This window comes from Rattus norvegicus, chromosome 8 (genome assembly GCF_021556685.1).
Source record: "Rattus norvegicus strain SHRSP/BbbUtx chromosome 8, alternate assembly SHRSP_T2T, whole genome shotgun sequence".
In the NCBI taxonomy this organism is placed as follows: Eukaryota; Metazoa; Chordata; class Mammalia; order Rodentia; family Muridae; genus Rattus; species Rattus norvegicus.
In genome coordinates, this window is record NC_141541.1 from 61,675,660 (window position 1) to 61,700,453 (window position 24,794).

General features: G+C 38.1%; 1 protein-coding gene and 1 long non-coding RNA gene across 8 annotated transcripts in view; one reads left to right on the forward strand and one right to left on the reverse strand.

Moving 5' to 3' along the window:
- The window catches only part of Npat (nuclear protein, co-activator of histone transcription), a 37,637-nt gene that overhangs the window by 11,219 nt on the left and 1,624 nt on the right, over window positions 1-24,794 (forward strand). For 2 of the 7 annotated variants that reach the window (NM_001434411.1, NM_001434409.1), the window contains exons 3-17: window positions 309-369; window positions 1,425-1,497; window positions 3,171-3,211; window positions 3,792-4,016; window positions 5,140-5,227; window positions 6,504-6,588; window positions 7,221-7,312; window positions 7,399-7,486; window positions 8,923-9,019; window positions 9,871-9,999; window positions 12,341-13,957; window positions 17,428-17,543; window positions 17,633-17,741; window positions 22,366-22,426; window positions 22,523-23,657. In NM_001434411.1, coding sequence (NP_001421340.1) covers window positions 357-369; window positions 1,425-1,497; window positions 3,171-3,211; window positions 3,792-4,016; window positions 5,140-5,227; window positions 6,504-6,588; window positions 7,221-7,312; window positions 7,399-7,486; window positions 8,923-9,019; window positions 9,871-9,999; window positions 12,341-13,957; window positions 17,428-17,543; window positions 17,633-17,741; window positions 22,366-22,426; window positions 22,523-23,657 — 3,969 coding nt within the window. In that variant the 5' untranslated portion in view covers window positions 309-356. The remainder of the gene's footprint in view (window positions 1-308; window positions 370-1,424; window positions 1,498-3,170; window positions 3,212-3,791; window positions 4,017-5,139; window positions 5,228-6,503; window positions 6,589-7,220; window positions 7,313-7,398; window positions 7,487-8,922; window positions 9,020-9,870; window positions 10,000-12,340; window positions 13,958-17,427; window positions 17,544-17,632; window positions 17,742-22,365; window positions 22,427-22,522; window positions 23,658-24,794) is intronic. The other 5 variants (NM_001434410.1, XM_087561959.1, NM_001108147.2 and 2 more) reach the window with 5 other exon arrangements.
- LOC148004137 (uncharacterized) lies at window positions 21,572-24,009 on the reverse strand. Its single transcript, XR_015627677.1, has 2 exons — window positions 23,911-24,009; window positions 21,572-22,139 (listed from the first exon to the last, which is right to left on the reverse strand). It is a non-coding gene; the product is annotated as an uncharacterized LOC148004137 (long non-coding RNA).

Genomic DNA, 24,794 nt, shown 5'->3' on the forward strand with positions numbered 1-24,794 from the left:
AACTTCATTTTTACATGGTTTACATGGCTTTTAGGTCAGCCAGAACAGGTTCGGTGTGGGTTCTTACTCTTTCTTTTAAACATTATAACAAAGTACTGCCTCCTGGCTGGAAACTGACTCCTGTCACAGTTCAGACAGGCAGAGCTCTGTCCTCAACTGTGCTACACACACCTTTAGTGAATGTTGGTGACCTGCTTCTCTGCCCTTTCTCACAGGAGTTTCTGCAGTCTAGATCTTTCATTGCCATTTATGGTGGGAAAGTGGTAAACTGTATGACTTTGGTAATGCTTAATCTTTTTGTCTTTCAGTCCTTATTTGGAAAAAACTTGACAACAATTTTAAATGAGTATGTAGCTATGAAAGCAAAAGGTAAGAACTTGGATATTGTTGTTTTAAGATACTGTCTCATTAAAAGCCTTGAGAAAACGTAATCTTATTCTGGTAAGATATGTTTTTCTGAGCTGGGTGGTGGTGGTGCACACCTTTAGTCCCAGCCCTCGGAAGGCAGAGGCAGGCAGATCTCTATGAGTTCAAGGCAAATCTGATCTACAGAGTGAGTCCTAGAACAACAGGGCTACACAGAGAAACCCTTTCTTGGGAAGTGAGGGGGGACTATATATTTTATTAGGAAACAATTTATTTCTGCTTATATTGAGTAAAACCAGTTCTAAAATTCCAGATGTTAGCTAACCAACATAAGCCAAAACTCATATTTTAAACTGAAGTAAAGCTTAGCTCTAGGTTATTTATAATTAATTGCTAAAATTCTTTGACCTGGTAATTTAATTTTGGCTTCTGTGTAATATGAGACTAGGCATAGGACTTGGTCAAAAAATTGGCTGATAGTTAAAAACATAAAATAATTCTTCAGATTTCGATAAGTCAGAGGGGAATTACTTATTCTCTTGCTATTGTTCCTATAGTTCATATCAAAACTATTACTGTTTGATTGTCCTAAGAAAATAGCCAGAGGAAAAGTAGCTTTACCTTTTTTGATGATAATTAGATGTGCAAGTATCCTGTTAGCTGCTTTGCGTATCTCAGTGTTTAACTCAATAAAAAGTATTGCTCATAGATGTTTTTAATAAAGATATCAAGGGTTAAGTTAGCACACATAGTAGTTTGTATAACTTTCTGATAATATTGTTTCCCTTTCTCTAATACAAAGAAGATATAAGATTATTAGCCTTAAAAGTTATTTAGATACACTTTCTCATTTGTATTAGATTTGCTTCTCTGTGGTTTAAAAAATAAAGCCACCTCATTATACATCTGCACACTGTTACAAAGGCTTATTTCTCAATTCGCCATGTAACTTCAACAACTTAGAGACAAGGCTTTTTTGTCTTTTCCTGTTATTGTCTGTGTCTTTGTTCACATTGAAAAATGAATTTTTTCAACTGAGTTTATTTCCTCTTATTTAGAAACATCAAATGATGTCCCAACAATAATGTCATCTCTGTGGAAGAAGCTGGACCACACGCTCTCTCAGATCAGGTACTGTGTCCTTAAAGATGTGCTGATTTAGGAATGCAAATACACTTAAGATCTTGTAAAAATTTATCCATGTAACATCCTTTTAACTTCAAAGTTTTCTAGAGAGTAATCGAGGTTTGTATTCTAAATTTGAAATAATTTGGAACAAGTCGAATACTTTTAATTATTTACAAATGAGGGAATTTTAATATATAAAAATTTAATGACATTCTCAACTTTGCATACCAATTTAAAAACAGTTTAGACCTAGATACAAATTCCTTTAGACAACCATTTCTTTGTTACATATTCAGAGAATTGTTGACTTCCTGCCCAATTGATTCTTTCTGGAATTGTCTAGTATTTTCTCATGGTATGAATACTTAAACTGTCTATGTAGTTCACAGTCTTGGGATGCCAGTTTCAGCGTCCTTGAAAAGAGGCCAGCCTTGTTGCCATAAGTTTTGGACATCTCTTATATGATGACAGTATCTCAATGAAAAACCCTTCCTCTCAAAGCTACAAGTGAATATTTCATATAAACTTCAGTAGAGGCCTCATTTTTACCCTCTGGCTAGGCTAATAGCTCCAAGTAGTTTTGTCCTAGCAGTGAACCACATCTTATTTGCTACTTTTGTGATTATATTTCTTACCCTAACTCATTCTTCTGCCCTTGGAAATAATCTACAGAAGATTTTTACAGGGTCTGGAGAGGTGACTCAGTCAGTAATAGTGTCTGCTATACCAACACGAGGAGCTGAGTTTGGCTCCCCAGGACTATGTACAGAACTATATGCATGTAGTACATGCCTATAGATAGCCCCAGGACTATATAAAAAAAGGCTCTTTTTTTTTTTTCTTTTTCTTTTCTTTTCTTTTCTTTTTTTTTTTGGAGCTGGGAACCAAACCCAGGGCCTTTTGCTTGCTAGGCAAGCGCTCTACCACTGAGCCAAATCCCCAACCCTCAGCTCAAGACTCTTAAAGTCACTGAATCTTGAGGGTTTAGTGGGGAGATGTTTGTTTTAGTGGGCTGTTAGCTAAAAATAAGATTCATTTTACACAGGTTTTCTCAAAATTTTTATGTTAAGTTTTGTGGGTCTTGGTGGAGATTTGATGAATTTCACAGGAATCAGACATGGTGTCTATGATTGCTTATTAATACGTTAAAAATAATTATAATAATAAAAAAATAATTATAATTTAGCTTCTACTGTGAATTTTCTATGTGTGCTTTTCTGTATATATTGAGGTTTAACAAAATAATTTCATAGTCATAATGTAACAGCAGGATTCCTTGAACTCTGAGGTTCTAAAGTATTGATATATGAATAACAGTTTTTAGGAAAGTTTCTACCATTACAAAATTGAATTGAGAATGCTATATCTATATGGAGGCTACTTAAACATAGCACGTTTCTGAAGATGGGCCAAGCTATACCTTAATATCAGAACATTCCAGTGCATATTGATTAAATAGGAATTTAATCACCAAAACTATGTTGGAAGAGTATTTATATGGTTCTGTTTTTCTTCTAAAAGAAATCACAGTAGGATACCGCAAAAGACATGTAGACTCTTTATCTCAGGGAAATCACCATTTAACTCATAATTTACTTCAGGTCTGATGGTAACTAAGCCAGAACATACCTCATTGAAAAGTAACTTAAAAATAACTACCGTGTTTTATTTGTTAGGAGCATGCAGAGTTCTCCAGGGTTTGCTGCCCATCAGAGAGGTTGGTATTTAACTTTCATTAATGTTCAGCATTACTTCACCGTCTGTCTCATGAACATTTTAACTAACAATATATGTGTGCTACATCTATATTCTCTTTAAATTGCTCTCTTAGTACATTCATTAGACATGTTCATGTATTAGAGTTGAAGGGGTTTGAGGTGTGGCTTAGTGGTAGAGTGCATGTATAGGTCCCTGGATTTAATCATCAGCAATATAAAACAAAGTTAAATAATCTGCATATGTGCAAATACATAATTTTTGTGTATGTATTTATGCTTTAAAGCATGTCCTACTTTTACTCTTGTATGTCAAGTGGTAGGTAGCATCCTTGATCAATCTATAATTTTGAATATCTTAACTTTGAGGGAACATTATAACATTATAGGTTATGGCAGAATGGGTGTGCTTTGGGGTATGTAAAGTTGTAATGTTTGCATTTCAGTTTATGTTTTTCAAGGCTATCTTTGAATCTATAACTCTAACATGTTATAGTGTATAGGCCATGCAACATAGTGTCTTGGTCAGATTCTGAAACTCCTCTGACACTAAGTTAACTTGGAAATATTCATGTGTTTCAGCTCGAACAAGAAATGGAATTGCAGAAATCAAGCGGCAGCGATGGCTGGCATCTCAAGCAGCTCCCGTTAGCTCAGAGTTGCTGGTTTTACCTTACGCTTCAGGACAGTTCACCACTTCTCCTTTGGCAGCCACACAAACTATCAAACCAACTGGACAGATTTCAACTCCAGTGAGGTCAAATATTGTGGTGGTCAACCATTCACAGACACAAAATACTGTAACTAGTAAGTTTAAGTTTTATTCTTTAAATCCAGCTCATCCAAGAAACCTTGTCTTACTTTTAAAATATGAAACCATGGCCCAAGAGAGGTGAAAGAACTTGTAAAGATAACAGAGAGTTGTTCGGCCACAGAATGTAAGCACAAACCTGGGATTTTTTTTCTCACTGTTATATAAAACTGACTCACCTGTGGAATCCCAGCAGTCAGGAGAATCAGAAATTCAAGTCATGTGATATATGCCTTCAAATAAAAATATTTTTACTTAAAGTCTAGAAGTCATTGTAGCTGAGGTCTACAGTTCTTTCTGTTCTAATCGAAATCTAAACCAACCTTGAACTTGTCTAATTTTCAATTATAGGGTAATAATTGGAAAGACCTGGTTGTAATTTTAAGTAGAATGTACATTATATTCCACCATCTCTTTACTGTGATTGTCAGTGTGTCCTGGAATATATTCCCACTATACCACCATCATTATGTGCTAGATATTCTATATATTCTCAGCTGAGTCTCAGATGTAGAAATAGTTAGAAATTATGTTCTAGTCCAGACCATGCTTGTTGTATATATACTTATTGAAGTGAAAACAGCGTAGCAAGAAGTAGGAAGCTGGTTTAATACTTGCTTTGGGATTAGAAATCAGGGTTCATCTTTTTATTTCTTATCGAGTAATTTTGCCACCCATTAAGATTGCTCATTTCAGGCATAATGGGGTCGCCTTTAATCCCAGCAATGGGGAGACTGAAGCATGTAGGTCTTTGAGTTTGAGGCCAGCAAGGTCTACAGAGAGTTCTAGCTGAGGCTACACAGAGAAACCCTGCCTTGAAAAATAACAACAAAAAGATTGCTCATTTCTGTCTTTCTCCAAATCCTGTCCTATACTAGGAGCATTCAGTTGATTCTTTCTATATTTTTCTTTTTGTTTCCTTTGTATTGTGACAAGTGTCAACCGTAAGTGTGTAGGGACTGGACTGCATTCGTTTTATTATCTTGTATATGCCTTGCTCTGAGTGGTACTCAGAAAATGTTTTCTGAATTTTAATATTCAATAATAGTATCTAATGTTTGTCATCTCATTCCAAGTTTATAAAATTTGTATTTCTTTGGCTTACTGTGTTTTCTTAAGATACAGCTGGAGAATCTTTGAATATCATTCCTGGTCCTCAGGAAAGGAAAACTCAAACCAGTTTAATGTCTCCTGGTAGACGTAAAAGGTAATTACTTTATATAATCAGCACATGGCCAGTAGCCACTTAAAAACAGACAAAAGGGGGTGGAGAGATGGCTCAGCGGTTAAGTGCTCTTCCTGAGGTCCTGAGTTCAATTCCCAGCAACCACATGGTGGCTCACAACCAACTGTAATGGGATCCGATGCCCTCTTCTGGTGTGTCTGAAGACAGCTACAGTGTACTCATATAAATAAAATAAATAAATCTTTAAAAAAAACAGGCAAAAGATAACTTAGTGTATACTTACATTGTAAAAAAATTAATAAGACTAGATTAAGTTCTTGAGACTATTCATTCCAAAATGCATCTTTTCCAGTATTGTGGTTCACTGAATTTGAGTTGTGTCTTTTAATATTGCTTACTGTTCACTAACTTTCTGTAGTGGTGTGCATAATCGTGGTACAGCCTATGAAGGATCTTAACTCATTTGTAGTGTTTTCTTAAATGAATGTAATGTTAGTTTTATGGTACAAAAGAACATATGGAGGTAAATCATGACGGCCTGCTTTTGTATTGTATATGTATATTTTTCCTGGTCTGCTTCAGCCTGTATTTTAAAAAAATACCAGAGGTCAGAGTTCTAAATGGTTTTTCTCTGATTCTTCATCTGCCACCAATAGTTTTTTCTTTTTCTGATTAGAGTTTTTAACTCCTCAATTCAAGATGACTTTATTGTCAGCTTCCTATATTACAAAGCTGTGTAACTTTTAAACCATATAAAATAATAAACATTCATAATAACATTTTAGAAGCTTTGAACTTTTATTATAAAGTTCATGCATATTTAAAACTTTGTTCATAAGCCCACTGGTCCAGGGGATTGCTTCCATCGTTAGCCTGGTGGTAGAGCGTGGAATGTAGCTGGGGAAACACGTGCCCAGCATGGATGAGGTCCTGGAATAAATTCTCATTACCACTAAATAAAGAAGGAAAAGGGATAGAAGTACAAAATTTATACACGTAAGAACACACAGGGAATTTTTGTGTTTTTTGTGGGGGGAACTTGGTTTTTGTTTTGTTTTTTTCATACGTTTTCTTTTTTTTCTTTCTTTCCTTTTCATCTTTTTAGTTTGTTGTTCTTTAATAGAAGTCAGGTTCATTACATCTGAATCCATGTCTGGGAATGCTTTTCTGCTCTTCTGTCTTTGTTCTTATGGAAAGAGAAAAAAATGTGTCTGCTACATGATGATCTCAAAATTTGTATATATATCATCGATCTGTTAAACAGGTACTAAAAGGCAAGGTTTATGGTTTATTTCAGTGAATCACAAAAGAAGAGTCTCCCGTCATCTGGAGCACATTCATCAAGGAATCTTCAGGATCCAAATGCATTTGCAGTAGAAAAAGTAAGTGACCTTCCTAAAATGTGAGTTCAAAATGTTCTCAAACTTGAAAATACTGATGTATGTATTCAAACTAAGTGTATTTATATGTTTGGTATGAATATGAGAGCAGCAGATTGCCTGTTGAGTAGGGAATTGTAACTGGAAAGTAGCAGTTAGAGAACACACATGTGGTAAATGAACCAAGTAAAAATTATTTGTGATTGCCAGTTCCTGCAATTTAGTTGAACATTTTACCTGGATCAGATAATTGAAGACCTTGTGTGACGTAGTACAATAAAAAGTGTATGGATGGTGTGAAAACTAAGTTGGTGAAAGACCTGTGATATTTCTGAATTGCAATATTCAGGCCCAAATGAAGATGGAGGCCCCAGAACTTGGTTTCTTTGCACTGATGATTATCAAAACCAGCCCCTGCTATTGATTTTGTTTTGTGACTTTTTTTAATTATTCATTTAGAGTTGAGGTCGTGTCGTGTAGTCCAGATTGAACTTAAACTCCTGACTTCAGCTTATAATTTTATCTCAGTTCCACAAATTGCTGGGACAAAAGGTGTTGATTTGGGTTTGGTTTGGTTTTCCGTGATTAATGTAATATTCTTTCCTATCTTTTACTAGTCTTGATTTCTTTTTCAGCAAATGGTCATTGAAAATGCAAGAGAGAAAATATTAAGCAACAAATCTCTTCAAGAAAAACTAGCAGAAAACATAAATAAGTTTTTGACTAGGTGAGCTATCTGATTCAAATCTGATTGTTTTTACCTAATCACCCAACTGCACTAACTGTTTTCTTGATTTTTCTTCTGTGTTACAGTGATAGTAATATTGCTCAAGTACCTAAACAGACAGAAAGCAGCCTGACAGAGCCAGAAACGTCAATTGATGAACTCCTAGGACTTCCGGTATGGGTAGATGTGTGTGGGGATATGAGTGTGTGAGAGAGTGTGAGAGAAGTATAATTAGAATGCAGTGGTATTTTGGTTTTATTTTAAAATCATTGCCAAAAAATTACATGTATACAATCTAATTTAAAGTAATTAAAATAGACTGTTCGTTCATCACAGATGTAATCTGTTTCTGAACACATTTGAATAGTAAATACAATGTTTAAGCCAGCAGATATCTTGGCGTCTGTTGGGATTGGAGGAAACAAACACAGACTGAGAGTAGTCTAACTGCGCCTGTCTCCATACTTTGAAAACTCTGTAGACATTAAATACCTTGCCAAAGGGATGTGGCAATGGACTTGACCTAATTTGCCGAAACTTCAGGCTTCTCAGCTCTTACAGCAGTGAACTTACAGCAGATAGATGGCTCCAGAGAGCTCAGCTCTGGAGTTACAGATGATGGACTTGCCTAGCCAGAGAAGAAACAGTTTAGGACTATTGACAACTGTACTGTATACACCATTGGCTACTCTAGAGTATATGAACTCAGAGTAGGAAAACTTAGCAACCTGCAGACTGAGAGACAAGTAAAGCTGAAGTAAAGACAGCTGCCAGATAGAAAACACTTAGCCAGGATGTATTAGGATCAGCATAAACCATAAGATATAGAAGTTCCCAAGAGAGTCCCACCCTGAACCTCTGTACTCATAGATTAAACGGAGTAGATTTTAAAAAGGTAGATTTTTTTAAAGAGTTGCTTCAACTTTTTTTTTTATATCTCCTTCACTGTCTAAGCTCAGCAATTTTCAACATTTCTTTATCTTCATTATTCCTAGAACTCCTTTCAGGAGTCTCTCACCCTTCATATGTGGGAAGTTGATTCTGGGATCCCTGACTTGTGATTACCCCTCGTTTCTGGTCTCGGGATACCTCATCTTAGTATAGTGTCTACTATAACCCTCCAAAGCACAGCAGCTGACAGCAGGCCATCTTTCCTACCGCCTGCTGGCACCATGGAGCACTTACTATCTCACCAAAACCTCCATGCCTTTGAGGCTTTAAAACTGGGCTTGTCTTGTGGATGTGTAGGATTGCTGGTTTCTTTTTCACTCCTGACTTGGCTTCATCTTTGGGCTGGAGCCATGTGCTCATTCCTTTTTACTCTGTCACCTAACAGTTACCTGACCACCCGTCTGCTGTGGGACATTGCTCTGCCACACTGTCTCTTTGGAGTAGAGTCCGATCGTTCTTCTCCTCGCCCTCCTCATTTGCTAGTTTGTAATTCTCTAACCCGGGAGTTAGTCTCTTTAAATAAATAAGCCTGGCATTACAATCAGAAGAAAATGTCTGAAATATTTACATGTAAATGTCAACAATGACAAATGTGAATAAGTTCTCTTGTATTAAACCCATACTAGTTCTATTTTTTTCATGCCTTCATTAATCTACAGAGTGAAATCCACATGTCTGAAGAAGCAATACAAGATATACTGGAGCAGACAGAATCAGACCCAGCCTTTCAGGCACTCTTTGATCTATTTGACTATGGTAAGTATTAGGCATTGAGTTAACAAGGAGATAAATTTTTCTCTACTGACTTGAGTAACTAACTCAGTATTAAGTAACATCACCCAGGGCTTCTGACAAACTGCCTATTTCCTTATAGCAAATGACGGACATGGGAGAGGGGTCTTTATTTTATTTTTACTTAGGAAGTTCAACTACAAAAGTAGAGGTTTTTTTTTTTCTTTTTGGGGTTTGGGTTTTGCTTTTGTTTGTTTGTTTGTTTGTTTGTTTGTTTTTGAGTATTTTGACCAGTCAACATGAGCTGTGGTGAGCCTGTTATAGAACAGGTAAATATAAATGAATCCCCAAAATGCAAAGTATTCAGCATTACAGTCAGAACAGTCAATAGTACCAGTGTTTTCTGGTACTAAAATCTTTCAGAAGATCTTAATAAACATTTAACATTAACAACCAGGTGTTATGTCATGTGCCCATTGTCTTAGTCAAAAGGCTGAGGCAAGAGGGTCAGTTGATCTAAGAACTTCAAAAGTAGCTTCTAAGGCAGCATAGCAAAATCAAAAAAGAAGACAATTTGGTGAGCAGTCCTTGGATTTGTGTTTGTAAGTGGCGTATAAAGGAGCTACTAACATTGTTTAGTAGGTGGGGGGCAACCTACAAAAATCCTCAGGGATGTGGAGGGAGAGGCAGAAATATCAGGGCCATCCATGACTACATAGTGAGTTCAAGGTCAGCCTGGGCTACCTGAGACCCTATCTGGAAAAAAAAAATATGTGATTGAAATAAAAGTTTTAACGTGTATTTAAAGTGGCAATATTTGTGCTTTTTTTTCCTGGTATGGTTATTTAATTATTTTTCTATTATCTTTTTAACAGGTAAAACAAAGAACAATAAAAACATATCACAAAGTGTCTCTAGTCAATCAGTGGAGACTAATCCTAATATAGTCATACCTGAAGAAACTAATCTAACAATTAAAAGTTCTTTTGAAACAGAAGAATCAGGTAAGATTCTTCCAAAATGTTAAAATTAGTCTCAAAATTTAAAAAAGAAAACAAAATATTGTTTAAATTAGAAGTTATTTAAATTATTATAGGTCATTTTTATTCTTAGACTTTTATGTCCATTGAGAAAATTATTGCCAAATCTCTAGTAATTTGATTAAAAATTAATATTTCATATTCATTCTTTCATAGAGCAGTAGACACACAATCTAGTAGTAAGTAGTATTGGTCAAATGGGTAAGTCTGTACCTATTAGTACATTAGTACTAATTTCCTTAGTTCACAAAGTCTAAGTCCTGATGTATTAGAGTTTTTCCAGCATTCTGAGTTGAGTGACTTTCAACATTTGTTTCTGGGAAGTTACACAGTATGTACTGATAGTCGTGGTAATCTCTTTATTCATAGCTTTGCAGTTCCGTCTCTCATGGAGTACCAATGTAGCATAGTTAGTCCATATATAGTAAGCACTTTGGGAATTAAAGAAAAGGAAGAGTCAGTCAGTATCAAAAGATTTAAAATATAGAATGAGTTTTTAAAAGTCTTACTGTTAAATATAGCACAAATGTGGAAAAATACATAATAATGTATATAGTTCTCTGTTATAAAATCAAATGAAGAATTCCCTTGGAATCACCTCTCAAGGAAGAAAAGGAAAGCACAGGAAAGAGACCCCCAGTAACCTCCCCGCTGTACCCTGTGTCTCTGTTCTTCAGAAGTAGCTGTCATCTTTGCTTCTCATACTTTGGTAAACTTTATGCCTTTTTGGTATCACTTCCATTTATTTAGTCAGTCTGCAAGCCATATCTGGTCATTTCTCCTTATCTGTTTTGATTGATTGTTTTTTTGAGATAGGGTTTCTCTGTGTATCCTTGGCTGTCCTTGACTTGACTTTGTAGACCAGGATGGCCTCAGACTCAGAGATCCAGCTGCCTCTGCCTTCTGAGTGCTGGGAGTAGAGGTGTGCATCACCTCGTAATTCCTTACCTGCTTTTAAATGCCTAATGGCTTCCGGTGTTTTCACATCTTGTCTTCAAAACCTAGTTCCGGGTATCTTTGTTTGAATTCATTGTTAATAACAAAGCTCAACCCTCCATTTCTTAGGCTGAACTATAATTGAGCATGTGTTTGCTTGTGTGTTCACATCTAGAAGATTATCCTTCACTTAAGCTTCATCATAAACAAAAGAGAACTCATAATTCTACTTCCTCTGAAAGCCTTGCCAGTGTATTATGAGTTTCCCTCCAGGCTAAGAATGGATTTCAGAGGCCAAGTGCTTATGTAACATAGCCCTCAATTTTGTCTCTAGCATTGCATTTTTAAAAACATCACTTATCCTGTAGCTGTGTGCCTTCATATAATTTTCACACTAATCTCTCCCTGAGTATAGAACCAAGTGGGCTCCATACACAATATGATCTTTACTAGTTATGGTAGTTGCAGACATTTTTTTTGATTTTTTTTTCTTTATGTTTCTTTTTGTATTGTCAGGTTATCTGCATTGTGATTGCTATAAAATTCACTATGGGGATGCTACATCGTTTCCTCTTACATAACTTCATGTGGTACCTCCTTTATAAAGTTTTTATTTTATCTCCCAGTGGCCTTTCTTTTTTATAAACTATTACAGTTTTCACTGTACCTTATCACAGTTTTCAGTTCTGTATTTTCTTTTTTAGCTGTCTTAATTTCTACAAGTTCATTGAGTGACTCATTCATATTTGCATTCTAGAGCCGTGTATATGGTTGTACTCAGTAAATATGTCAAATGTTAAAGTATACACAAAATCGTATTAATTGTGTAAAATGATCTTGGTCTCATCTCACCACAAAAAAAATATATCAGGCAAAAGAAGGTCAGTAGATGTGGCAAAATTGAAAATCCAATCAGCCAGGAGGCTGAAGCAAGAGGATCACTGCAGGCCCAAGGCCATTGTGGGCTCCACACACAGTGAGACCTGTCTTACAAACATCAAAAAAGGAAGAGAGAGGACAAGGTCTAGAGAGGGAGACAACACTATTTCCACTAGTGGTTAGAGCTTAGGACATTTTGTCCCTTGGTAAGTATTGGATATTCTTAAAGTTCTACGTTTTCCTTCTCTGTGGCATCTGTTATCCTAGAAACCTGGGAAACAATTTGACAGTTGTTTACAAAACTGTCTGCAGTTAGAAAAGTAATTAGATTTTTTTTGATACCCAGAGAATGAGAAGTAATTGTACATCAGTCTTAAAATTATTGGTATGCCAAAGATTTGTACATCCTTGGCAAAGTGGGTTGTTCAGGAAAAGTGACTGCTTCAGAAGCTAAGCATACTCAACTTTCCATCACACTGGTGTTTTACAGATGGGCAATCTGGTCAGCCTCCATTTTGTACATCCTATCAAAACGAAGATGTAGTGTTAAATGATCTGAAGAGTGGCAACAACCATGACGTTCTTCCACAGGAGTCCCAGGGAAACTTCTCCCAAATAAGCGCTAACATTCAAAAAACAGCTGTACCTGCTGAACAGAAGTGTGCCCTTGACATTACCTTTGAGTCTGTGTCTAACTTAAGTGATTTTAACCAAAGAGGAAGCGCTACTGAATGTGATGAACATTGTTCTGAGTTATACACCAGTCAGATGCCCACTGACGCTGGAGCGGCTGTGGGTGAAGAGAGTTCTCTGTCTCCAGATTCACTGAACCAGTCTCAGTATCAGCCTGATCAGCCCCGCGTGCCAGTCACTTCATTTGTATCTCTTGGTGGTGAGACCAATGACAAAAACTTAATTCTCTCGGGGAAAAATTCCCAGCTTTTGTCCCAAAGTACTCCACTAACTGGAAAGCCATCTAAAAGTCAATTTTGTGAAAATTCTAATAATATAATAAAAGTAAAAACTAATTCTCATGCTTCTGAGTCACCAGATTCTAGTGACACTCACAGCAGTAAAGATGAAACTAACAGTAAATCACCAGTTGCTGCCCAGACACAACCAGATTGCCAAGATAATTCTCCACTGCAAAGCAGAACATCTCCTGTGATTATTGAAGGTTTAGGTGTAAATGTGACTGAAAAAATAGAAATTAGTATTGAAGAAACATCCCCTTCAGATAAACAGCTACCTAATGATTCAGCTTCTGTTGACTTAAATCCTATGGGAAGCGAGTCAGAGCCACTTCAGTCTGAGAACACTCAAGAGCCTCCTTCTGTGAAAGATGGAGATACTATTTTTCTCTCTTTGAGTGGACATAACGGCTGTGAAGAAGTTGCACTGGTTCCTGGAGAAGGTAATCCTGTAAAAAATAATCATTCACTTTCTTCAGAATCTGGTGGTTCGGTGGGAGTCTCTGCTGAGACCCAAAATACTGATGGCAAAGCTAGCGACCCAGCAGAGGTAGATGCGTCAAGCATTGTCTCTCTCAAAATCATCATTAGTGATGACCCATTTGTTTCCTCAGATGCAGAGCTTAACAGTGCTGTGTCTAGTATCAGTGGAGAAAACTTACCAACGATAATTCTGTCTTCTAAATCTCCTGCCAAAAATGCAGAATTCGTTACATGCCTATCTTCAGAAGAAACTGCAAGTGCTGTTGTATCTGTTGAAGTAGGTGATTCTGGCTCCATGGAGCAGAACCTTTTAGTGCTCAAACCTGAGGAACCCACGGTAAACAGCACTCAGAATGAAGATGGCATTGCTTTTTCAGCCAATGTTGCACCATGTGTTCCTAAGGACGGAGGATTCATACAATTGATGCCTGCTACAAGCACGGCGTTTGGCAATTCAAGTAACATTCTGATAGCTACCTGTATGACTGACCCAACAGCCTTGGGACCAACTGTCAGTCAGTCTAATGTAGTAGTGTTGCCCGGGAGTTCTGCACCTTTGACTGCACAGCCTCCTCCACAGCAGTTACAGACGCCACCTAAGTCTAACAGTGCATTTGCTGTCAGCCAAGCCGTGTCACCAAACTTTTCACAAGGTAACTCGTAAAACCACTGGAGGTGAGCCTGGGGTATAGTTCAGTGGAAAAGCACTTATATAGCATGTGCAAGGCCATGGACTCTATCAGCACTGAACAGAAAAAGATACTTGTATGTGTGTATACTGTATATGTGTGTGCACACCTATTTTGAGCTCCCCTGGATTGTAATCTTAATTTTCTTGTGTGAAGTCACAGACTAGGAAATAATATAGATAGTTCATACGACAGACTACTCGAAATAATTGCTTATGCCTCTTGCCATCCAATTCAGCCAGGATTTGTTTTAGATCTTGTAGGCTCTAGCTTTAATTTGTTTTCTTTGAACAGTTTTAATCTACAGCACTAAGCTGTGAGAAAAGAAAGCCTAATTTATTATATAACTGTATACATACTTAAGCTCAATGTTTCGGGATATTTATTTTTATTATACTTATAGTTTTTAAGAAATTTGTCATTTAGAGAGACTTTCAAGAAAACATTTTATAAAACTCTAATTTCTCACTATCTTCTGCCATTTAAAAATGATTCAAGTCTTTAAAGGGGACTCTTGTGTTCATTGTATGCTGGTTTATAAGCAGTTAGTAATTGACAGACTTAAATCAATTTATGTTTCTCAGAGATAAGAACTTACACATGTTCACTTACATTTCCATGTGCACTAGTTCATAGACATACAGTGAAGTTTGATTAAATGTTATCAACTAAGTATTAAGTTTAGTGAATCTATTTTAAATGAGATAAAGAAGAGATGAGAATTGGTACAGAGTATTCTTGACTTAGAATAATGAGGTAAGACTTAAAGTTAAAGATGTCATTATAACGCCTAGGTGAGTAGAGTGAGACTTGAGACTTAGAGTTAAAGACTCATTATAACGCCTAGGTGAGTAGAGTGAGACTTGAGACTTAGAGTTAAAGACTCATTATAACGCCTAGGTGAGTAGAGTGAGACTTAGAGTTAAAGACGTCATGCCTAGGTGAGTAGCGTGAGCATTCCTGGGTGTTTGGCGAGTTGTCAGCGTGCATGAGAATAAGGTAATCTGATAGGGGCACTTAGTGTGTTAGATGGGAAGAGCTCATTTACAGAGCAGGACTGAATTGCTATTGCTTTACTTCTGGTTAATTCATGAGGACCATGTAGACACTGTAGTTTCCCCCAGTAGTTTACTCTAGTTAAAAAGTATATTTTCTTTTTGACCAATACCTTTAAGGTTTAATACTTTAGGAAAATAGTTTGGGGCTATAAATATTCATTTGGAATTTAAGTTTTCTGATACAAGGTTCAAACGTGAAACTTCATTACTCAGTTTCTAATTACTTTGACCCCTCAGTATGATCTAGCTGTAGAGTCTCCAGCTTGGGAAAGTATTGCTTAATATTTAGATTTACTTTTTCCTGATTTATTAGCTTTGTTGTTGTACTTAAGTCAGTTTTTTAAAAAAAAAGTTTGGCGGGGTTGGGGATTTAGCTCAGTGGTAGAGCGCTTGGGCCCTGGGTTCGGTCCCCAGCTCCAAAAAAAAGAAAAGGAAAAAAAAAGTTTGGCTTAGTTATGGCTACTATTGCTGTGATGAAAAACACCATGACCAAAAGCAACTTGGTAAGGAAACGGTTTATTTCACTCACAGTTCAGTACAGCAGTTCATCATCAAGAGCAGTGAGGACAGGAACTCAAGTTTAGGAAGCTGAAGGCAGGAGCTGATGCAGAAGGCTTAAAGGAATACTGCTTACTACTTATCCCCACCTCTCCCTGGCTTGTACTTCATGACTTGTCAGCCTATTTTCTTAAAAAGTAATAGGATTACCAGCCCAGGAATGGTATCATCCACAGTGGACTGGGTCTTCCCACATCAGTTACTAAGAACATGCACTACAGGCTTACCTACAGCCCATTCTCATGGGGGTGCTTTGTTAATTGAGATTCCTCCTTTTAAGTAACTCTGGCTTGTGTCAAGTTGACATAAAACTACCCAGCAAAATTAACCCCTTGTTGGCTTGCCACACAAATATATCATTGTTAAGCCATAATCTTTCTTTTCTCGTTTTCCACCAACAGTAGATAGACATCAATAGCATTACAATATAAACATTCCAAATTTTAAAAGTCCCACTGTCTCTAAAAATTCAAACATTTAAAAATTCAGTCTTTTGGGGCTGGAGAGATGGCTCAGAGCTTAAGAGCACTGGCTGCTTTTCCAAAGGTCCCTGGTTCAATTTCTAGCACCCACGTGGCAGTTCACAACTACATGTAATTCCAGGGGATCTGCCACTCTCAGTCAGACACACATGCATGCAAAACAACATAAAAATAAATCTTTTTTTAAAATTGTCTTTAAAATGGGCAGTCTCTTAAAATTGAAGGTCTTTCTGTTGTAGTTTCCTGTCAAATCAAACAATAAATTTAAATACTTTCTTCAAGAGAGGAGAACCAGGGCACAGTCACAGTCTGAGCAAAGCAAAACCAAAGTGCCAACAGTATAAGTAATTCAGTGTCCAGTGTCTAAGATTCACTGTCTTCTGGGCTCCTCCAAAGTGGCCCAGAGACTGGGTCCTTCTCTGGCTGTCCTCTGCAGCCCACACAGCTTGTTCTCTTGTACGGCTGGCTCCACTGCTGCACTGCTCCACTGCCGCTGTCCTTGGTGGTTATCCCACGGTGCTGTCAGCTCCAAAACTCTGCAGTCCCCTGCTGCAACTGAGCAGACACTTGTGGGCTCCTGTCAGGGGTTCCAGCTCTGCTATCCAATGCCAAGCCGCAACTGTTCTCCATGACCCTCTCATGCCTTCAAAACCCAGGTGACTTTAAACTACCAAGTTTGGCTACCACCAGGATGCACAACCTTGGTGGTTCTGAAACACAGCTTCTGTATGCTGACCCCAAGGAAACATTTCCAGAAGATTTACTTCACCTCAGTGATGCTAGTCTGTTAATCACAGCTGATTCTTCAGCACCAGCATCAACTGTCCTGGGAGAGCAGAGGTTTTACTTTAGTAGTTCTGGTCTCTTGTTAATCACAGCCAATTCTTCAGCTCCAGTTGACTAGACACTACAGATTCTTCACACAAAAGGCCCAGTAGAGTCTTTGCTTCCCTCTGGGATTTAGGAAACCAGGCTTCCGTTGTCTGCTTTCAACATTCTCATCTTCCAAGCTCCTACAGAATAGCCCACTGAGCTCTCAATTGCTTTTTTTGGCCCAGGGTTCCTAAGTTCTTCCACAGTCCTCCCAAAAACAAACTGGGTGGGTCTTTAGTGTACCCCACTCCTAGTACCAATTTCTGTTTTAGTTGGGTTATTGCTGAGGCAGAAAGGGCTTATCTCACTCAGGTCTGTATTAAAAGCAGTGAGGACAGGAATCTGGAGCTATTGCAGAAATTGTCAGGAAAGAAGATTTGGTCACAGAATTTGTTTCAGAATACTAATTTATTGTTGTCAAAAGATTTATGGAGGAAATCTGATATTAGAATTATTTTTTTAGGATCTGCCATCATAATTGCTTCTCCAGTACAGCCTGTTCTTCAAGGAATGGTGGGGATGATACCTGTGTCTGTAGTTGGACAGAATGGAAATACATTCTCCACTCCTCCTCAGCAGGTAGCATTTATGAACTAAAAATGGTGTGGGGAACCATTTGAAACAGCATAATTAATAGGGGTTTTTCTTTATCTCATTCTTTCTCCTAGGTCCTTCATATGCCTTTAGCAGCACCTGTTTGTAATAGAAGTATCACTCAATTCCCCATTCCTCAAAAATCCCAGAAGGCTCAGGGACTCAGAAACAAGCCTATTACAGGTACTTTTTAAAAAAAGAGTTAAAATCAACTTTGTATCTCAGAAGCAACAACTGAATGTTTTCTTCTTGAATACATTGTACCATCTCTTTACTCTTGTCAAAAACCTGAGTTACTCTTGACAGGTATTTCTCAGTCAAATATTCCTCATTTTCTGTCATCAGTAGTGTCCTACCCTGCTGTCCTTTGGGAGAAGGCGAGATACTTGGTTCTCTAATTCTTCTATATTGGTTAGCTAAGTGATCCCTTCCCCTGTTCATATTAGAATATATTATAACTTGGTACCTAAACATTTCAGGAATTCCCTGTTGTTACAGAATAAAATTGAAGCTCCTGGCCCTGTGTGGTGGCAAATTCTGTATACCTCATCCATGAGAGGCTGAAATAAGACGCTAGACCAGGCCGAACAATTTGAGGCCCTTTATTAAGGAAAAGGAAAAGAAGTGAAGGAATCTCCTTGCCCCACTAAGTATTCCCAGAGGGTCCTAGGGATTTTACTGGAGAATGTTTGTAATAGCTCCTTTCTACCTCCAGTGTGGGCGGTAACTGGGAAGCAAGCGCGCTCGCGCTCTCGCTCTCTCTCTCTCTCTCTCTCTCTCTCTCTCTCTCCCTCCCTCCCTCCCTCCCTCCCTCCCTCCCTCCCTCCCTCCCCCTCTCTCTCTCCTCCCCTCCCCCCCCCACCCCCGTCTCATTTGTTTTTAGTAGGTTTGGATAGGAGCTTTTCAGTATTGTTAATCTTTTTATACAGAATCAGTTCTTTGTGAGATGAATTCCTATGATTTTAGACCCTGGTTTTGCCCTGATCTTTATTCTTTACTGCCTTCTGCTTCTGAGTTTGTCTGTTTGCTGAAACCTTGAGATGCATCATTGTTATGTAGCACTGCTTTCGGGGAGGAACCAGGAAACTAACCACGGTTCAGAGTCTCACTTGTTACCCAGTGAGCTTACTGGACTGATTGACAGAGATTTGAGTGAGAGATAGTAATCAGGAGCAAAAGTGACTGCTGTGTCATTAAGGAAGCCCATCCAAGCCTGGATGACAGCTCACAAAATCTAGAAACCTCGAGTGTACTGTACAACTTAGCTGGTTTGAGGCCCTTCCAGGTAGCTCTGTTGATCTGAGCCTCTTTGAGGCCGGTGGACTAGTTTCTATTTTTTGTAGGTAGCTTCTTCAGTCTTCTGTGCTGGTTTGTGACTGTCTTTTGCAGTCCTTGCTGATCATTTATATATGCCTCTTGGAGCAGAGACTGGTGACTGAATACCCACAGCGACTTCCTGAAGTTATTAATTTGTTTACTACCTGAGCCCTAGGAGCCTCCCTGTAGGATGAGGGTTTTAATATATATATATACACATATATATATATATATATATATATATATATATATATATATATATATATATATACACACACATACACACATACATATATATATATGGATATATCTGTGTATCTATATGTGTGTGTATGTGTGTATATATATATATATATACATGTATTGCTATAAGTAACCATTAGATAATTTGTTTAGTATCTCTCTGATAACCATCATTCAGAAATAATTGTTTAATCTGCAAGTGTCTAATTTCTGAAGTCAACCTTTTAAATTACTGTTTATTATAGAGAAATTACTTACAGTATTGGCTTGGTTGTGAACCAACTTGTGCTTATCTTGTGGAATTTTTATTTATCAACTTTGAGAGGTAATTTACTGATATAGCAATTACAGTTTAGAATTTCAGGGCTTGAAATAGCCTTTCCTGATCTTCTGACATAAGGGTTGTTGACGAGATCTCATGTCATTTTAATATTTCTGCCTCTATGTATGAGTTGCTGTATTTCCCCTACAGTTTTTACTTTGTTTTTTTGTTTTGAAAATTTGGCTACTATAATATTATAAGGGCGATCTTCTCTGGCCACTATTATTTTTAGGTGTTGTTGTTGTTGTTGTTCCCTTTTTCTTTTTAAGATTTGTCTGGTTTGTGTATAAGGCTGTTGTTTTGTGGCCACTGATGTTAAAGGAAGCCACTGTGTTCCCAGAACTAGATGGTTGTGAGCCAGCAAATGAGCCCTAAGTCTTCTGGAAGAACAACCACGTGCTCCCAACCACTGAGCCATCTCCCTATTTTGGGACCCTTAATACTTCTTGGGTTTGGATCTCTTTCTTTGTATAGACCTGGGAAACTCTTGGCTATGACAATGAATACATTGTCTGAACCTAAGGATTTCATCAATTCCTTCTACCCCTATATTCAGGTTTGGTTTCTTGAATATAATCCTTTCTCTTAGAAACTTTGGTTCATGTTTTCTTTCCCCTTTATGTATGCCTATACTACTGCTCAGCCCTAACCCCATGCCTGACATGTACTGCTTTGCTTGCTTTGTGTGCTGACAGTGCTTCCTCCTGTGGCTTTGAGGGTCGTTTCTTTCAGTTTTAAAACTTTTCTGTTGGTCTTTTTATCATCTCAGCTTCCTTCATAAAATTTTGCTTCATTTTTTTTCAAATTACTGATTCTTTTATGCACTCTGGTAACTAATTTTCTTGTCTAAGTCATGGGTCGATTTCCTTTTCTGTGTGCTTGTATGTTTGAGTTCTTTATGTAGTAGTTATCCTGTTTTGAAATGGGATTCTGAAAATTTTTTTAAAAATAAAAGGATGTCAGTATTTAAAAAGTCAGGTGAGAAGGAGCTAGGAGAGGAACAGCAAGAATGATAAGGTATATGGTTAGAGCATGAGGCCCATAGGGGAATATTGTGTGTTAGGTTTTGAGAAAGGAAGGGCCGATACAAATCGTTACGTTACACCTGAACTCTTCCTTTAATTCTTTTATTTTTTGTGCTCATAATTATTTCCCCATCCCTTTCCTCCCTTTCAACCCTTTCATAGCACTCCTTCCTCTTTTCACATCCACAGCTTCTTTTCTCAATAATTTTTTCTATCCTTATGTATGTACATATGTATCCCTAAATAGAATCTGATCAGTCTGTATACTGTCACGCATATGTATTTCATGATCCTTGGTAATTAATAACCAGCTGGTCTACCATTCCCTGGGGAAGACTATTTCTTCTCAGCTTTCCTTAGTTGCCTGTAGTTCTTTTTATTTATTTCCATTAATTTATTTAGTTATTCATTTTACAGCCTGATCACAGCCCCCCCCATACCCGAACTCTTAAAAGTACAGAAGTATAAATTGCAAAAAATAATAACAACAAAAAGGAAATTTAAAAAATTTAAGCCGAAGACTAAAATGCTAAGATTGATGGAGGAGCCCACTTGATCACTTTAGTTCAGTCTAGAAGGATGCTGTAGCAGACTGTACAGCTTCTCCCTGCTGTTGCCCGGGTAGAGATTCAGCTTTAGACCCCTTATCGTAGCTCCATAGCCGTCTCCAGCCTGCTGCTTGGAATCTCTGGCTCCATCAGGATGCTGCCCCATATTCCCTAGTCTGCTCTTTCTGCAGTCCCAGTGTGTGGCTCCTCTGAGTAGTGGCAGAGATGAGGAAGTGGTGAGGGCCTCTTGCCCTTCTCAGGTACCATATCTATGACATGTAGCTTCACTCTGTCCTCTGTGTACCTTAAGTTCATCCTCTGATTGGAGTATTTGTCTCTCCCCAGCTCTTGGTATCTTGTGCTCAGGGTTTTTGATATCAGCATGGTGTGGCTGGATGTACCAGCTGGCTTCCTTGTGGAGAAAAGCCCATCTACTCTATCTCTACTTCATGTGGCTCTTTCTCCATTTGTGATTTATCACTTTGACTTTATTCCAACCAAACTCCAGGTCTCAAAAATACCACTTCTAATTCATTATAGCTCCTTTCCCCAAGGCGCTTTGGTTTTTTTTGTTTTTGTTTTTGTTTTGTTGTTGTTGTTTGTTTTTGTTTTTTGGTTTGTTGAGACAGGGTTTCTCTGTGTAGCCCTGGCTATCCTAAAACTTACCCTGTAGAACAGGCTGGACTTAAACAAACAAAAATCCTCCTGCCTCTGCTTCTGTGCCACAGTCAGGCACTCAGCCCCAAGGTGCTTTCCGAAACAGCTAACCTGTTCTAAGTATAGTTGAATTTCCTTCTCATTTTCTTTGACATTTGCAGATTTAGCCAGCCATGGGCAGAAAAACTTGGAAGAGTTAAAAACTACATTTGTGCCAAATTCCCTTCTCATCGTTTTTTCTCTGAACAGTACAATATTAGCTATTAACATGGTATCTGTATTATATCATATCACTAAACTAGACATGATTAAAGGATATGTACAACTCCATTTTTCTGTAAGGAACCTGGTCATATGCATGCACTATCCATGGGATCTGTTCATTCAGAGACACTGGTAGAGAATTGGTGCAGTAAGTACCATCTGGAGCTTTAGAAGTTGTGGCCCTGAAGGTTGAATTCATGTTTGCCTGAAATTAAAGCAGATCATTGGGTCTGTATCTAGATTTCCTCTATACAGTGGGTGAGTCTATATTGTAAAACAATGTAAGTATTAAAGAAATAAGTATATGAAAGAGTTTGCAAATAAGATGATTTACTCATTGTAATATCATCTGACTCATTCTCTTTCAGAAGAATAAATATATTCTTTCATAAAGAATTTGTAATTTCTAAAAAATTAATTTATAATTCCAGGAAAACAGGTAAATAATTTGACAAGCTTGTCCAGTCTTTCAGAAGCATGTCATACACAAAGGTAAGCATAAAATACGTTGTACCAAAAGTTATTAAAATGCTTAAATGACTGACTTTGGGGAATTGCTAAAAATAAGATGTTTCATTTTTATTTCAGTAGAACTGAAGCTTCTGATAAGAATACAGCCACTGAACTTGGGAAAAAAATGGAAGACACTACAATTCCCCTATCAGCAGAGAGGGTAGCTCCTCCCAGCAGGCCATTTGAAAGTCATAGGCGGGTGCTTTGTTTTGATAGTACTGTTTCTTCTGTTGCAAATACACAGGGGCCACTATATAAAGTGACCTCCCAAAACAAAGAAAAGAAGGAAACATCTTTTCCTCGCCTTGACTCACCCATTCTGTCCTCTACCTTAAAATCACCTACTAATAATGCCATCAAGAGAGAGAGGGAAAAAACTGTGCCCAAGATTTTATCTAAATCAGAAACTGCCTCCAGTCGACACACCACTGTGAAAGAAGTCCAGTCTGAAAAGAAAGTTTCCCCCATAGAAACGACCCTTGAATCTTTCCATAAAGCAACAGCAAACAAGGAGAATGAACTGTGCAGTGATGGGGAAAGGCCGAAGAATCCAGACACCTCAAAACTGCCTGGCGGGCAGCAGAATGGGAGCTTGAAGAATGAAAAAGCCATGGCCTCACTGCAGGAATTGACCAGAAAACAAGCCACACCCTCAAACAATAAAAATGCCACTACTGTAAGTGGGACTGTGAAGGATCAAAAACAAGAGCAGAGTAAACCTGCCGGCTCGTTAACTGGGCTAGAAACTCTGCAGGATGTTCCACTACACAACCCAGCAAATAGGACTGCTGATAGTGACTTGCCGGGACCCCGGACGACTGGCGCAGGAGCAGGAGAAAAGCATAAAGAAGAGCCTACTGACAGTATGAAGGCCCCTGCTAGTAGACGCTGTGGTGAGGAAGGCAGCGTGCCCAGAGCAATGATCCCAGCTGTCACTGCTGACTTGCCTGCCTGCAGCCCAGCCAGTGAAACGGGCAGCGAAAACAGCGTGAGCATGGCTGCCCACACGCTCATGATTCTCTCTAGAGCAGCAATTGCTAGGACTACAGCAACTCCTCTAAAAGATAACACGCAGCAATTTAGAACATCTTCAAGGAGCACTACGAAGAAACGAAAAATTGAGGAATTAGATGAGTGTGAGAGGAACTCCCGCACTTCTAGTAAAAATCTTGCAAATTCATCAGTACCAATGAAAAAGAAGAAAATCAAGGCAAGTTTGAAAGTTTTCATTTCAGTTCCACTCCTGTCCCTTCCTTCAGAGTTTAGAGAGGTCAGAAGTCCTTGCTGCAGCTATATGACTAAATGTATCCTCAGAACCATGCACTTAGTATTGTTTCCTGGTCCCAACAATACAAGTTGTCTCTAAGGACATCCTGAGGACAAGTGAATGTTTCTGTCATGGTATCACCCAGGATTTTTCATGCAGATACAGAAGTGTGGGAAACTACCATTACGTGAATTACCATGGGGAGCACCACGCGTTCTCCATCTCTTCCACAGTCTGTAATGAGTCTGGCAGAGTAGCAGAAAAACTCATGTCCTTGTGTTTTAACCAGGATTGTCTGTAGTAAGGCAGTACAAGGATTGATAAATAAAATGCATTTACTTAAAATTACCGAAAAAATTAAATGGAAAGTATGTGAATGCCGTAGGGGAGAAAGTAAAAGTTAGAGAAGTGGCTTTTAGATTTGGTGTCCTGCAAGCCTGAGTTTGAATGCTGTATGGAGTGTGTGTCATTGCTGTGCCTGCCTATTCATGGCTAATCTGGCCTGTTCTGCCTCATCATTTAACCTAAAATCATAAGTCTCGCCCCGTGGTGTGGTAGTGTGTTATAGACTAATACTTTAAAAGCACCTCCTCTGTGTTAGCATTTGGAGCTCGGTGAGTGAGTGATAATGTGCGTTAGCAGCAGGGTCAGCTGGCAAAGGTGTGTGTCTTCAAGGCTGACCCACTATAGAATTCAATCCTTGAGAGCCAGGTAAAAGCAAAACCACTTCCAGAAACAGTCCTTTGACTTACATACACACATGTGCACGTGCAGAGAGTAAATCAGTGTAGTAAAACAGTATCTGTTGGTAATGCTTTGTAAAATTTACAATTTGACAAAAATGACCACCTTAAAGGAAGCATGTCTCTCTCGTCTCAGCATTCACATGTATATACTCTGGATTTCATTTGTGCCTTTTGCCCTAAACTAACATTGAATTAGGTTAGTAAAACCTCTCTGTCTTTCCCTATAGAAATAGATTGTAGCAAACTCAAAAATGATGCAATTTCATTATAATAAAGAATCTAATGTTTTAGGTGATTTGCTAAGAAAATTATCTGGCCTAGAGTTTATTGTTTT